This window comes from Apus apus, chromosome 4 (assembly GCF_020740795.1).
Source record: "Apus apus isolate bApuApu2 chromosome 4, bApuApu2.pri.cur, whole genome shotgun sequence".
NCBI classification, from domain to species: domain Eukaryota; kingdom Metazoa; phylum Chordata; class Aves; order Apodiformes; family Apodidae; genus Apus; species Apus apus.
This window is the reverse complement of record NC_067285.1, coordinates 59,389,100-59,404,078: the sequence shown is the minus strand read 5'-3', so window position 1 is coordinate 59,404,078 and position 14,979 is coordinate 59,389,100. Positions and strand designations below refer to the sequence as shown.

Sequence of the window (14,979 nt, the reverse complement as noted above, 5' to 3'; positions counted from 1 at the left end):
TTAAGCTCAGGCAGTGGCTGTAGATGACAGGATTTTGTAAGTGTTAAGAGTAGTTACGAGATACTCGCGGAAGAACTGTGTTGATACTGTATGTATTGGCTGAGGGTCTTATGTCCCAGAGGAGGTAGGGTATCAGACTATGAACATGGCACAGTGAGATCCAGCCAGCCTGACCAGCTCTGTCCCCAGGCATAAGGCGTCCATGAAAGGACACAGTTATTTCCTGTCTTAAAAGGTAAGTGCTGCCAGACTCATCTCCAATCAAGGTCAGAGACTGACAGTCTCTTTCAGCTCAGCCATTTGAGCTTCCGTCATCTGCTTTGAGTGACTTGTTGGGCTTAAAAATGGGAAAGTAAATTATTCTATCTCCACAAGAAGCATGCAGCATCATGGGGGGTGAGTGGCTACAGGCCATTCACACCAGGGGCTACGGGAAACCTGTAGCCAAAAAGACTTGGCTCTGAACACTGTAGGCAGGAGTTCAAATCTCTCCTTAAAAGGCTGGATGTTTTGAGTCAAATCCTTCCTTGAACAGAGTGGGACTAGGTGAACGTTGGCCTCCCCCAGCCTGGATGTGTGCTTGTGTTAATGCAAACAGGAGGATTAATGTGTGGCCATAGGGAAGCTATGGATGTAGCCTGGCACCTCTTCAGGGAAGAGCCTGGAGGGGTCAATCACAAGTGGAGGGACACGTAGCCCTCTGTAATCATAAGGAATTGCAACCGTGTGGTAACCAGCAGCTCTTGCTCTTCCCACAGTCTCTGGCAAGTGCTCAGGACCACTTTGGGAAGGACATGCCCTTGCAGATCTCCTTTTTGCTGCTAACTTCTCTGGTCCGAGCAAGCAGTTGCAAAGCCTGAGCCATTTGTCAGCAACTGTTATTAGTTATGTCTTTCTGTCCTTTGCCCTAATGGGCTTTCCAGGATGTGCTTCCTCTTGGCTCTTTATCTCTTGACATGTTTATAAAAGCCCTTGTCTCCTTTGGCTAGCGTTTTATCACTGCCTCTACTGCTGCCTTAATCCTCCTACCTGGTACTCACACCTGTATCCAGGCATCCCAGATTCCTGGGAGATTCTCCATGGTGCCATGCTGGACGTACGGGAAGGGGAGGCACAGAGAGCTGAGCTCTTGGTCCATTTTTATCTTTTCAACCCTTCTGCTAAACTGGGAAGAACCCAATCCCTCAGCTGGAGGTGGTGGAGAAGCATCAAGATTTTGCCCATCATTAGAGAATTGGCTTCAAAACCACAGAGCCTCTTGGCCATTTTGAGTTCCCATTAATTTTAAAGCCTGTCTAATGCATTAAGTGACTTATGAGAACGGAAAAATAAACTCCCAAAGCCCAGAAAGCTGACAGCCAATTTGAAATTAAACAAAGCAAAACAAAAAAATTGCTGCTGTTTGGAAGTGGAGATGCCACTGAAATGTGTCACTCATGCTGCTTTGCCTTGGATATGATTTCAAGACAATTTGTGGAGTGACTCTCCTGCTGTGACACTGTGGGGACGATAAACGCATTCCAAGTCATGAGATAATCCCTTTCTGAAGCTGTTAACCTGTTTCTGGAAGATGCTTTCTTGTATCTTTGGAGTGATTATGTTGTTCCAGTGCCTGGTTCCAGGGAATTAAATTTCCTTTCCTGATTCTTTCCCGTACTTGCTTTTAGAAAAACAGATATTTTGAACTCCAGGAGTGGCTCCAACTGGAATCACTACTGCTTTCCGCACCAAGCAAGCTGTGCAAAGCCCAAGCTCTGTTTTTCCTGCTAATGTAGAAGAGCAGGTACTGCCCAGCAGCAGAGCTGAGGAGAAAAACCCTCTTGCTCTGCAGAACTGAGGATGTAGCCTGGCCACCTCCTGCAAATAGGATCCTAGTTGCTGGCTCCATGCTGCTTCCATGCTCTTCCCTGAGAGGCCCTGGACACCCCAGAATTAGGATACTCCTCCCTAGGATCATGTATAGCATCTCTTTGCTCCTATCCTCCCAAGTGCCTGGCTGAGGCAAGCAGGGGTTTGAAAGCAGTTTTGCAGTGTGAAGGAAATGTCCTCCTGCTCTCAGCAGCTTTTCCCAACCATAGGACCCAGGGGTTTGCTGGGCTCTGCAGGCTTTTTATTTTTTACTAGGTGTCTGGAGACAGAAGTTTCCACACTTCCTCCTTTTTTTTTTTTTTTTTTGTGCGTGTGTGTGTGTGGTTTTTGTTGTTTTGTTTTGGGTATTTCTGCAGTTTTCTTGCTTCTTTTGAATGAATGTAGCTTGGCATTTCCCGTTGGCAGCTGGCCCTAAACCAAAGGTCAGCTGAATAGTGGTCACGGTGGCATTTCCACATGCCAGCATCTGTCTGTGGAAATGCACTTTGTGTCTGAAGCTGGTGGTTCCTGGGAATTTGAAACTAAATGTGCTTTGCCCTAAACAATTACGCTACGTTTCAGAGCTGATTTACTTGCAGATGCTCCAGAAAACTCTTCCCGTAAATAATGTGCCCTCTGACCAAGGTCATCAATGCCAAGCAAAATAGCTGATCGCTTTTGTAAGTTATCCCACTCTTTGCATCAAGGGCATATTAATAATATAACCATCAGGATTACAAATCAAAGAGATTCACTAAATCAGTCTGTAGTTGTCTCAGCAAAAAAAGAGAAGTGGATTGAAAATTTATTATTAAACCAGCTACAAGCATTGAATTAAAGAACACAGAGTTGTTATTATCTTTGTTTTGTTAGGACTATGTGTTCTCGAAAGCACAATGCATTTTACAGATAAAGCCAGGCTATAAATTTGCTTTTCTAGCAATGCTTGAATTAGATGCTGTTTGGCATCATTGTTCCTGATTGAAGTTTATATTGATCTAAAATCATTGCAGACTTTTATTTTACATTGTGTCACACAATGCCAGTCACAAAGATCTTTGTGCTCCAGCCAAGAAGCAATAAGATGCTGCAGTCATCATTGTGCCATCAGCCTCTTTCTTTCTACAAACTGAGATAGGAAGGGAAATTTGCATCAACCTGGGAAGGAGACCCACTGCTTCAGAGCAGTTCCTCCTCCTTTGCCCTTCAAACCACGCCCTGTTTGCAAAACTGTGAGGGGGTCTTAGGTTGAGTGTTACCAGGCTGCTGGTCCCTCTGGTGCCCCAGGCATTTGAGCTTTGTAGCACTAACAAAAGCATGGGCTTTTACAGAGTAAAACGGGGGTGCTATTAGGTCAACACTGTGCATGTTTGCAAAAGCTGCTCAAAATAACTAAGTAGTGTACTGTTCATCTGCATTTATAGGCAGCTACCCATTATGGATGACCTTTCCATCCCAAGTGATCTTCCAAAGAACCAGAGGAAGCTTTTTATAGAACTTAAGAAAAAAACAGATTTGAAGCAATAAAAAACTGCCCCTCACCCTATGTCGTGCATATGTAGAAGGTCTCTCTCTGGCAAGGAACTAGCCTTCAAGAGACAAAGCAAAGACAAATCTTGCCACCTGGGTATTGGTAATCAGAGGCTTCTGCACCAGGGTATCCATCCTTGACCTTAGCTGATTTAGACTTTTAAATATCAGCCCCTGCAGTGGCAGAGGGCTACTTTCTGGACACAAATATGTGCATGTTGTTAAAAAGTGATTTTCAGGGAGAAGAGAGGGTGAAAGGATTCTGGTGTATAACCTAGGTCCTGAGCCAACATTTGCAACCTTCCATGATGTAGAAGGTCAAAAGGGATTAATTTTTCCGCAGCCTCCCCCCATCCTATTTTCCAAGATGTCAGGGCTTAAAATAGTTGATTTTTCAATATTTCCGTAGGAAATGGGCAACAGTTTGTAGATAACGTTTTTCATAGAGAGAATTTTCCCAGCATGAGTCACAATTTTTGTTAGTTGTGACTTTTTAAATTATTTTTATCTCTACATTCTTGCCTGCTCTTCCTTCTTCCTACAGGACATTGTCTCCTATGATTTATAGCCACTTTATGATGCTGCCCTACTGCCAAATATTCCCTACAATTCACCTGACAAGAGGAAGGGTTTTGTTGGAGAAGCTATTGCTCTGCCAAGTCAAAATTCCCATGCACCAAGAGCAGTCAGGGTCTGGTCCTGCTTCTGTTCAGGTCAAGGTTGTTACTACTTCTGTCACGTTAATGCTCTTTGACAGTACATTTTCCCAGAGATGTGTGTTAGCAGCACTGGTATACAGGATCCTCTCTGAGAAAAATAGTGCTTCATTATGCCTTTCTGCACAGGGTGGTGCCTTCCCAGAGGCAACATGGAAATGTGCTGCCCATAGTCCCAGTCTCTTGCATATGCCTCGATCAGCTTGGCGAACTCAGTTGCTCCAGCACCTTTTTTCTTTTTTTATTCTTAACACTTTTTGACTTAGTACTTCTGTGTAAATGAACTAGGCTTCACAAGCCAGCCTGAGCTGCTGTAGTTTTGAGGAGGGTCTAGGGACCTAGGCTAATCTGCCTTCAGATGACTTCGGCCCAGACAGAAGGTGAGAGTTGACCAAATCTGTAACTGAGCTCCAAGCCTATGAGGCATTGCCCTTGAAAGCATCATTTCTGAATTATTCTGGCAACAGCTGAGGGAGCAGGGCAGGAGGAGCATCATGGACAGAAGTGGCTGACATAAGCTTCGTCTGAGCAGGGGAGATGTGGGGCAGTGCAGCAGTTAGTGTTGAAAGCTTCTCACCTTAATTCAGATGATGTGTTTGATAGCATCGTGCAAGTCCCATTTCCACTTTGAGAAAGGAACCAGGCTGCCCTTCAAGATGAAAACGGAGCCTGACTTCAGTGGTGTTAAAATACATAGTGTTTTAAAATGGGGTTTTACTGTCTTTTCTTGGCTGTGGAGTGGATAGAGGATGTAGAACAAAATCAAACTGTGGTCCCTCTGCGCTTCTGAATATATGGATGTTGCATCTTGCTTTGGGTACTAGAAATAGGAAGTGTGACCTCTCCTGGGGGCATGCCATGTAGTGGCCCTTGGTCTTTTCCATGGAAAAAAGGTTATCTGTAATTTCTTACAGCTTAGACAAAGCAAAGTGTAATGACAAAGGTCTTTTCAAGGGCAGTTCCTTTCCTGGAAATCATTGCTCTTCTTCCCCATAGTGATTGCGTAGATATTGACTGCTTGGGCTTCTGCCTTCTCGGTTATTCTCAAACAGCACAGACCTGTGCTTTGATGTATGAACTAGGTATAGCCTAGCAGGAAAACAAGGTGACTCCTTAAACATTCATATAGTTCTGGGCAAAGCAGGAATGTAATCCTAGCAGTTCGCAGTGTGTAGTGGTGCTCCTCTGATGTTTTAAGCAAGCATGCTTGATCACAAGGTGCTAGGTGTAGTGCTGGCCTCCTGACCTGGAGATGCAAAAGCAATCGTTGCCATCACTCAAGGCTGTGTGAAGGATTAGAAAGATCTTCCGAGGCACCCTCAGTATCTAATTGCAATCCTCTGAAGAACATCCCATTAGAGCAGCTTATTAAAAGCAACAAACGAGGCTCTCATTTATCATGACTCCAAGTCTTCAACTTATAACTCTTAAAAGCCACAGCTATATATGGCAGAGCCTCCCTGAGATCCATCTAGCCACTAGAAATGTAGTTTAATTCCAAATGCTCTCTGGGTCACCTGCAGATTTGTGGTAAATTAATTATATTGATTGCAGGCACAGTTGTTGGGTCCCGTCATACATATGCATTTCATTAACAAAGCATGTAGCCCAGGGTTTGAAATTATGCCAAGGGTGTTGATAACTCCTCCTAGCACAGGTTAATTAAAGTTTGTTCCCTGGACAGTTGGGTTTGCAAACCACATAGACAATGTGGGGGTCACCTTTGCTAGAACTGGAGGAGTGTCAGCTTTGTGTGCCTGAGATAACCAAAACCAGCAGAGTTGGTCAAGCCAAGAAGCAGGGCAGTGCCAGAAGGCCACAGAGGTGCAGAAGGTGCCACTGCAGCTCCAGGTTCCTCTACATTGTCTCTGCCCATCTTCAGCCCTTTTCTTGAAGCCAGGTTTCAAAGTAGGAGTCACACCTTGTTTCATGCCATCTTGGCTCTTGGAGACACTGCCACCTCAGCACCTCATTCTTTCCCAGCAAATGGGATTTAACATTGCAGGTGTTTTCTCAGTAGCCTTCACTGTTATGTGGACATGCCATCTATTAACCTGCAGCAGACTGGAGTGGCTCCTGAACAGCTGCTGGAGCCACAAGCTCTCCTTGTAGTCTGCTGGTTTGTTCAGTGAGGCTGGAGGAGACTGCAGAAGAGTTTTTATGTATACAGTGCTCATTTCAACTCTGACTGCTCCCTGATGCAGATCAGCTTGATGCAGGTCTTTAAATCCTGGAGAAGTATGGCTGTGTTTCATTGAGTGGTGGTCTCTTATTCTGCTACAGCATTTGATCTCTTCTAGAAACCATTTGCTTTCAGCTCCTCAGTTTCTAGACTGAGAAAGTACTGTGTGGAGTGAGATGATGGGGAAACTGCCCTTTCTGGGAGCAATCAGTATAGGCATGGTGGCTTTGCTGGAGTTTTAACATCTAGTTTTACTTGACTCAGGATTTTTATATTTTGTAGGTTATCTGCTGAATCAAGCCATCGTTTCAACACGAGCAGTAATAAATCTTCCTTTGTCATAACTGTTCAGGCCAAGTAGTCCATTCAGTTACCTATCCACTTGCTCCTGGGACTGGAAAGTGAATTTTGTTGTCTGCTGATCCAGTTCACTTTGTTTCTAAGAGCTTTGGGTTTCCCCTAATGTTACACCTCAGAGTATTTTGACCCTAAGGGCACAACTTATGTGACAAGTTATATGGCAGGTGTGCAGGAGTAAGGCTGCATTGAGGCATATTTCCCTTGCACTTGTGCATGTTTTTCCTCCCCAGAAAGGGATCAAATGAGATCTGAAGTCTTCTGCATTCAGTGAAAAACTGATTTTGTCTCAGAGCAACTCGTTTATTGATGAGGTGCTCAAAGAGTTTTCTTTGTTCAAGAAAACAGCTAGCTCTTTTCATTTTAAGGAAGTGGTTGCTTTACAGGTTACTTGAACTGTTTCAAAAACGCTGACTTTGCACGCTGAGTGATGTGGGAAGATCTGGTGGCAGCAACTGTTCAAAAATGGCCTGGGGTAGAAAGGACCTCCTAGCAAAAATGTGAGCTAAGTTGTCACAGCCACAGTGGTCTTCTGGAGTCGTACCAGTTCCCTATGCTCATATCCTGTGAGGTTAAACCCATAAAACTACGAAATTTACTCAAAATATATAATGCTTGGGTTCCCTTTGCGTATTTTCAGGTGTTCAACCTCCAGTGTTAACTTGGATCAATGGAGAGGTTTAGTGAAGACTGAGCTGCTCCCGTGTTAGTGTGACTGCAGAAGCTGGGGCATTATGAAAATACAAAATATTGTCAATTAAAGTAAAAAGTACCAGCATAACTGTTTATAAAATGTTTCTGAGTTGTTTTGCTGATGCAAAAAGGAGCTTAGAGAGACATTCTTTGGCAGTTCTAATTTAAGTAAGCACATAATCCAGTATATAATTCTGTAAATCATTGCATGCCTGAAGTTATTTTGCATCATAATTTAGGCAGTGCAGTTGCAGAATATTAATTTTGTCTAAATAGGCTATTTTAATGTGCTTAAGCATTGTAAGTTATAGTTTATTAAAATAACGATGGGCACGGGTGTGGTTTTTTTGAGAATGACATGTTATGATGATTTGAGGAGCAATGATGAGGGAAGCCCTCAGGTGACTTTAACCAGAGTATGTCTGCACCATTGGGCTCTTGCTTGTGTATTGTACTGAAGTTCTTCCTTTTGTTTCTTCTGCACTATTTTCTTTTCCAGGATGAATTACCTTAATAGATTTGCTAACAGAAAAATTCTCCGTGCAAGTTCTCTGACAAGGATAAAGGGCAATTACTGAGGTGCAGCCAGCCTCGGGTTAAGGACTGATGCCAGGCAAACCTGTACTCTGACTAGACTAGAGTCACAGCTTGGCAGCCTTCAAAAGCAAGTCATGGACACAAACATGCCTGTAAACTCACCATATTTTGAGTTTATTTAGGCTGAATGCTGACACAACTCCTAAGATCCTGCTTCTGCAGATATGTCATGCATGTCTAAAGATACACGGATGCAAGGAGACCTGGAAAGGCTGTGAGAGTTGAGTGTATGCATAAGGGTCTGCAAAAACAGAGCTCACATTCATCCAGCACTTTTTTTTTTTTAGAAAATTGTGACTGTACCACACACATGCTTATGGAAAAAGTCACTTTGCCTGCTCCAAGGCATGTGCTTTAAGTTTAAGCACATGGGTGGCCCCATTAATCCTAATGGTGGTACTCAAGTATGGGAAGCATTTAGTTAATTGCTTTGCAGGACCAGGTTCTATATGCTCATGAACTGGCTTCATCCTGGCTCAAACCAGGACATCCCCAAAGCGTTTTTCCCCAACAGTAACACATGCCATGAAATTCTTGCAGCCCAGGATGTTAAGGTCCAGATAATAATTGCAATAAGAAGGAAGAAGTGCATATAAAAATGTTGTTAATGTATTTGCACCTTGCCAGGGCAGTGGGATTATTCCTTATCCTGGGCCTTTTTGTTTGCTTTTCAGTTGCTGCGATCATGGCTGTGGGTGGGCTTCTTCTCTGCGTGCTGTTGCCTATCCGAGCCTAACATGGTCAGTGTCCCCACCTGTGCTGGCTCCTATTTTGTGTCCTCCCTCCATGTTTTCTGTGTACAGTTTGCCTCTCCCTCCCTTTCTTGTATTGGCCTGGAAATCGCTTTCTCATCCAATCTCTGCACCCAGCTTGTCTATCTCAACAACTGGAAATAGTGTGACCTGAAGCAGAGTGTCTCCCAGCAAGAGCAGGAGTCCCAGGGGAAAAAAACCTGATATGTTATGCTGTGATCGATCCAGATACCACATCAGCAATGTTATGTGTCATAATAAAACATCACATGTGCTGGACACTTCAATGAATTCTGCTCCTTGTCACCAAAAGGGACCGAGGGAAGTAATTTGCCCCAGGAAAGGGGGAGGAGGGAGGTGGGGGGCAGGTGGGACTGGAAAGGTAAAGTGGCATGTAACGTGCATGTCAGTGAAATGAACTGTATGTCATTGGCATACATGTCAATGTATGACATGCACGTCAGTGACATGATGCTGTTTGCCAGCGATATGTTCCAGCAGTGTTGGATATATCTCTAGGAGTCAGGAGCTGCGTGTCCATACTGCATGCTGCCCCATTCTGACAGGAGACTCATGAGATCACCATCCCTATTAGTTAGCTGCTTGGGACCATAGGAGCACTGAGACGTCCTACGTGCTTTGTTAAACTGGGACAGTTTTGCAGCATAGCTGGACAGGAGATGCAAAACTCATTTACTGTGTTTTCTGGCTTACATGGAGGTAGCTGGGTCATGGTGTAGTGCCTGGCTGTGGAGCACAGCAGTCACCAAGGTGGCCTGTTTTGGGGTCCTCTGGTGCTGTGTTTTGACTCTGTCAGAGGCCTGAATCAGGGAGGAATCTACAAATGCAAAGCCCAAAGTTCCTAAAGGAGAAGGATTATTTTTCTTTCCTGTTGGAGGGTTTTTAATTGGTTTTGTGAGTTGAATGCTTAAGGGCAGCATTAGCGAGCAAGGCTGCTCAGCTCAGTGTTGGCTGCAAAATGTTCTTCTGGTACATGTGGTTATTTCTGCAAGCCTCCGTTTTGTCAATGGTTTTACGGAACGTAAACCTCCCAGTACGTCTGTTATCTGTCATGCCTATGCCACCAGTGCACAAGCAGTCCCTCACTGGGAGTCATGCTCCAAATGTCCTCAGCAAGAGAGCGGCAGCAATGGAAAATACTTCTCAGAGGAGGCCAGGAATGAACTGGTTATGGAGACACACATAGAGAAAACACGGTTGACTTGGAAAACACCCTCTGCAAGTTTCCTTCTAAGCTGTGGAGAGACTAACGTGGCAGCAAGCTGGGAGGGGGAAATGGGAAAAGTGACTTCAAGGCACAGACACCGTCAGCTGTGCTATGAGAAAGCGCGACAACCTCTTTAGAGAGATTTACAGAGATCACTTCAGAGGGAGCTTCCTGCGAGAGGGGAAAACACTACCTTGTTTAAGTTATTTTTAATTGTTCTGGCAGGGGTTTAGGAAAGCAGGGAGTCATTCATTGTGAATGCAAGGAAAGACTAGAGGCTAAAAATACCACCACTGGAATTGTGGAACTTCCTTTGTAGAGGCATGCAAGTGATTTGAAGGTCGAAGGAAGGGTCACACCATGTAGCCTGCAGCCCTTAGGAAGGGAACTTGCCCTCGTTCCTCTTGGGCCAGTTCTCTAGTATATCTTTGAACTTAGCCAAAGGCCTGAGCTTGTCATCTCAAGATCTTTTCCTGCTCTTTTGATCCCATTCCCCAAGTTACAGGAGAGTAGATAGAGGAGTTGAGTCAGACACGTTCCCAGGCTGCGTGGGTTGCTCCAAGTTACTCCAAGTGGAAGTTTGGTCCAGTGCGATGGAAGTAACTTATCGTAGACATCAGAAAAGCAAGAGGAAAGTGAACAGAAAAATGGGAAACAACTTCCAATATAAAAGTGCTTCATTTTACACCAGTCCCTTGAGTATTCCCTGGTTTTGTGATGCTGGATATTTTCTGTGATTGCAATCTGCAAAACTGATTGCTGAATGCTGAACATGGACCAAAATTGCTAGAGACAGACTTCTGGTTCTCAGTATTGGTGGTGTTTATGCAGGATAAATCTATTTTCTGAGCAAGTTATTGTCTCCACACATGAGCTGAGGCAGCAGGATCTTGGCCAGATGGACAGATCAGTGTTTGTTTGTTCCTCTGGGTGGAACGCGGTCCTGCCCTGCAACATGTATGCAGCCCTGTTGCTTTAACATCTTGGAATAGTCAGAAATTATCACTAACAACCTTGCAGTTGTCACAAACCTCCTGTAAAATGACAGCTGAAGATGGTTTGGATGCATTCCTCAAAGTTGATTTATTGTAAAAGGCGTGCTTCTCAGTGAAGATATCACCCCTGAAAAGCAAGTAGTGTTTTGCCTCTGTTTCAGAGAACTACCCAGAGTTCATTTATCTCATATTTAAGAGATTGAATACAAATGTCTGCAGGACTGGGATGGGAGATTGCTTGCTGCTTCAGAGCCCAAGCCGTTCAATGGTACTGACTGCACCTAGAAAGATGAGGTCCCTGTAGTCAGCTGGGATGTCTGAATGCTGTTCCCATGTGCATTTCTGGTAATGCCTTGGCTGTGTGCCAAAATGCTTTGGCCTATGCTTATTAAAGTGTAGAAAGAGTCTCCCATATCACTGCCTATGGCTTGATGTCCAAGGTCCAGCCATGCAGTCCCTTGACTATGACCTGCCTGGGCTGTGACCAGTGAGGTGGCCCCAGCAAGGGAGATGGAAACTCCTTCCCTTGGTCATTCTGTGGATTTGGGGAATGCTTTGGGTGGCTGAGGGGCCACAAGCCACCTAGCAAGGGAACCCTGCAGCACACAGTCAGATGCATTATCTCCATTGGTCTAGGGAGAGCAAGCATCTTCCTGCCTCATTCTTGAAGGATCTTTTTTCAGTGAATTGGCTTCTGCCATGTGAGGCAGTGGGCATTGGTTTTCCAGTTGGATTCTTCATCTTTATATCTGTCCGTTTTATATTTTATAAACCTTTATAGCCATCATTTTACAACTTCACTTTTATAATCTGCCCCATAAATATTTTACGAGCTGCCTGCCAATCTGCAAGTAGTTTTTAAATAAGACATGATGCCTTAAGAATATTTAAAGTCTCTCTTTTTTCTTCTGCTAGTTTTATTGAAAAACACAGAGCTGTGCAAGGAATGCACCTGCTTTGTAGATACAGAAACTGGGAAAAATACACAACAGGAGTAAATGAGTTGAAATTCAGGTGTGCTGCTGAATTAACTCATTGGCTGAGTATCTTCAGCTCAGTGGGAGATGAAGCGAGTGTTAGGATCTTATGCTTTTGCTGTACATGATACAGAAAGGATATAGGAAATCTATGGTTTGTACAATGACAGTAAACTAGAGAATGACCTTTCTATCAGGAGGCTTTTGAGTCATAGCTTTTCCAATAAATAGTAAGAGGAAATGCACATGCAGAAATGGACTGTTTCACAAAGAAGTGGGAGCTTTTTCTTCCTCCAAAATAATATTGTAAAGCCACAATATTTAGATACCTCTATCTGACAGTAAGATTCATGTAGTAAATCAGGACTGTTAACCTGAAATGTCAGATTTTTTTAGGATTAATTGGGGAAGAAGGAAGGAAAAACTGCTTGTTGTGTTACTTAGCACATCTGAAGGTCAAGAAGAGACCTGTGGTTTAGCCCCAGTCAGTGTGTACATAACTTGTTTCTCTGGGTAGTTTAAGTGAGTGTGTGAAGGGCACAATTGTTTGCAACAGGCAGGGTTTTGTAACAAGCTTTGTTAGTGACACCCAACTGTTGCTTGACAGTCACAGTCCACTAGCTGCCATTTCACTTTGGCATGTCCTGTCAAGGCTTGTTTTAATGATGCTTTCGGGGTCCAGAGCCTGATTTCCTATGTTAATATGATGTGCTGCTGTATGTGTTACCCAGCTCAAGAGAGGCAGACTCCTGGAGCTAACTGGTTTGCATTGGCCCTTTGAGTGTGTCCCTGGGCAGTAAAACATAGATCGTTGTGCATCAAGATGTGCTTAGGTAAGATGCAAGCAAGAGCACGTTTCCCATTTTTCTCTCCTCCTTCATTGTGGTCAAAGAATCAGGACACATGGGTAGTAAAAAGGATAATGTTAGAAAAGCTTATTTATAGGTGATGAACACCAAACATGAGGAAGAGATGAGGCATTTACTTTAAAAGGGAAACAGAAGAAATATTGTACATGTGCATTTGGTAGAGGAGTGAGTTGAAACGTTTGTGTATTTTTAAGAGGAAAAATGAGTTACATGCCCCCGTCCAGAAAAATATTTCTGGGGAAAACCAATGTAACTTTTGGTAACTTGCAGCTGAAAAAAACTGGTGCTGACAGAGGTAGAAATTGATACTGATACTCATGTCTAATGTATATACTTAAAGAGGGAGGTAGTATGATGAAGAAGGACAGAACCCATTTTTATCCAGGGACTGTGAGCACCAAAATCTGCTTTGAAAGGACCCTTACTCCCATGGTCTCCATGAACAGCTAGTGCTTAGTTTTTGAGTTGTTTAGGCAGGACCCCCATCTTGGGAAATGGCACTGCTGCTGCTAGAGCAAAGTGCTGAGCACCGACACACAGTGTCTCCGGGCACCTCATTGCTGCTCTCGCTGGTTTTGCATTTGGAGTGTACTCGTCTCAGCTTGGTCACTGCTGCTAAAATGGTGCCCTGCATGGACAGCCTGGTTGTTTATCAAGTGCAACCTATTTATCTCCCTGCCTGTGCCTCTGGACTGCCTGTCAGCTTCCCCCCTTGTCTTCTGCACCTTGTATCGATCCATTCCCCTGCACTTGCACAACCTTTGCAGTCTGGCTTTTTCCTCTTCTCCCCTTAAGACAGGACTCCCCTTCTCCCCAAGTTAAGCTGGTGTGCCTACCACCCTTCCACAGATGAACTCTGGGAGCTCATGTTGCTTTTCACCTCCTTGACCCTCCAATGTCCAGCTCTGCTGGGGCCAGCTCAGTAGCGGTGCATGCATCCTGTCGTGTCAGGGCTTTTGATTGTAAGCATGATAATTTCACAAATCCTGTGCCAAAATCCTATAGCCAAAAGGCTGCTGGACCCCTTGCATCCAGGCAGACAGCAGTTCCCTGTAATAGGACTTCATGCTGAGGGCATGTTTCATGCAGATGCCTATTACTGCCTCCTCCTAATTGCAGTTTTGTTTCTGCTAATAGTATGCTCCTCCTTGCTGTGAGTGATGCTGGAATGCTCACATCCCCCTATCTCAAAAGTCATGGGTAATGGAAGAGAAGACTCCAAGTTTCTCAGCTTTAAATGGCTTCTTAGTAACCTGAGACTTTCTTTGAGGTGTGCCAGATGTGATCCCACTGCACACTGGTTGGTTTGCAGGTGTCTGTTGCAGGTTTTTCACTCTACCAAGCAACATCCCTCTGTCTCATTTCAATGCAGTTTGCTGTAAGGATGATCCAGTTACTGTATCCAGTTATCATATCAGGTCTTTTGAAAGACTGGCATACATATGTACATCATACGTACCTCATATATATATATGTGTGTATATAGCAGTTATCCTTGCCTAGGCAGTTAGTTACACTGTGGCTTCCTACAAGGTTGTCTAAGTGAAGCAGGTCTCAGAAATGCCACCAAAGCAGCCAGTTATTGCTAATGCAATAACATCACCTAGAGAACCAGCAAGACGAGTGAGGGATGAGTCAGGGAAGAGCAGCCGAAGACTAATAGGTGTATGCTCTGAGGGAAATGTGACTCCCATATGGCTGTGGTTGCAACTCCATGGTAGGATTCAGCAGCATCCCACTGCCTGGCGCTAAAGTGGGAGCAAGATAGACAGTGACTGCATGCCTTTTTCTATCTTTATTGCTGTTGGGCAGAGGGGATTGCATGAATGGTAGCTCCCCAATGTGAAGACAGGAGATGTGCAGAAAACCCCCATCAGAGCCAGGTATATACAGGATGCCCTCAAAGACAGTGAGGCAACAGCTTTTGGGTTTTTTTAAGCCATTATTTTGCATGTGCATAAGGTGTTAATGTTTACACAAGATGGTTTCTAAAGCATCTGATTTTAAACATCTGTGTAAATGCCCAATGGATGAAGGGGAGCATGCAATACATACAACATGGTGCCTGCAAAGGCTCTACGGTCCAGATCTTGTTTCTGCAATTCTGATGTTTCATCCCATACCCCTTCCATTGTCCTTCCTGTTCTTGCATTTATTTTTTTTCCCTAATAATAGCTGAATAGAGGTATGGTAGAGTGGACTTGTTCAGAAGCATCTGTGGGATTTTGAAATACG

At 44.2% G+C, this 14,979-nt stretch overlaps 1 protein-coding gene across 15 annotated transcripts in view; it reads left to right on the top strand.

Moving 5' to 3' along the window:
• EPHA5 (EPH receptor A5) overlaps positions 1-14,979 on the top strand; it is a 194,596-nt gene that overhangs the window by 152,461 nt on the left and 27,156 nt on the right. For 11 of the 15 annotated variants that reach the window (XM_051616979.1, XM_051616980.1, XM_051616990.1 and 8 more), the window contains one exon: positions 8,598-8,663. The exons of the other annotated variants lie outside the window; for them this stretch is intronic. In XM_051616979.1, the coding sequence (XP_051472939.1) occupies positions 8,598-8,663 (66 nt within the window). The remainder of the gene's footprint in view (positions 1-8,597; positions 8,664-14,979) is intronic. 15 annotated transcript variants of the gene reach the window in all.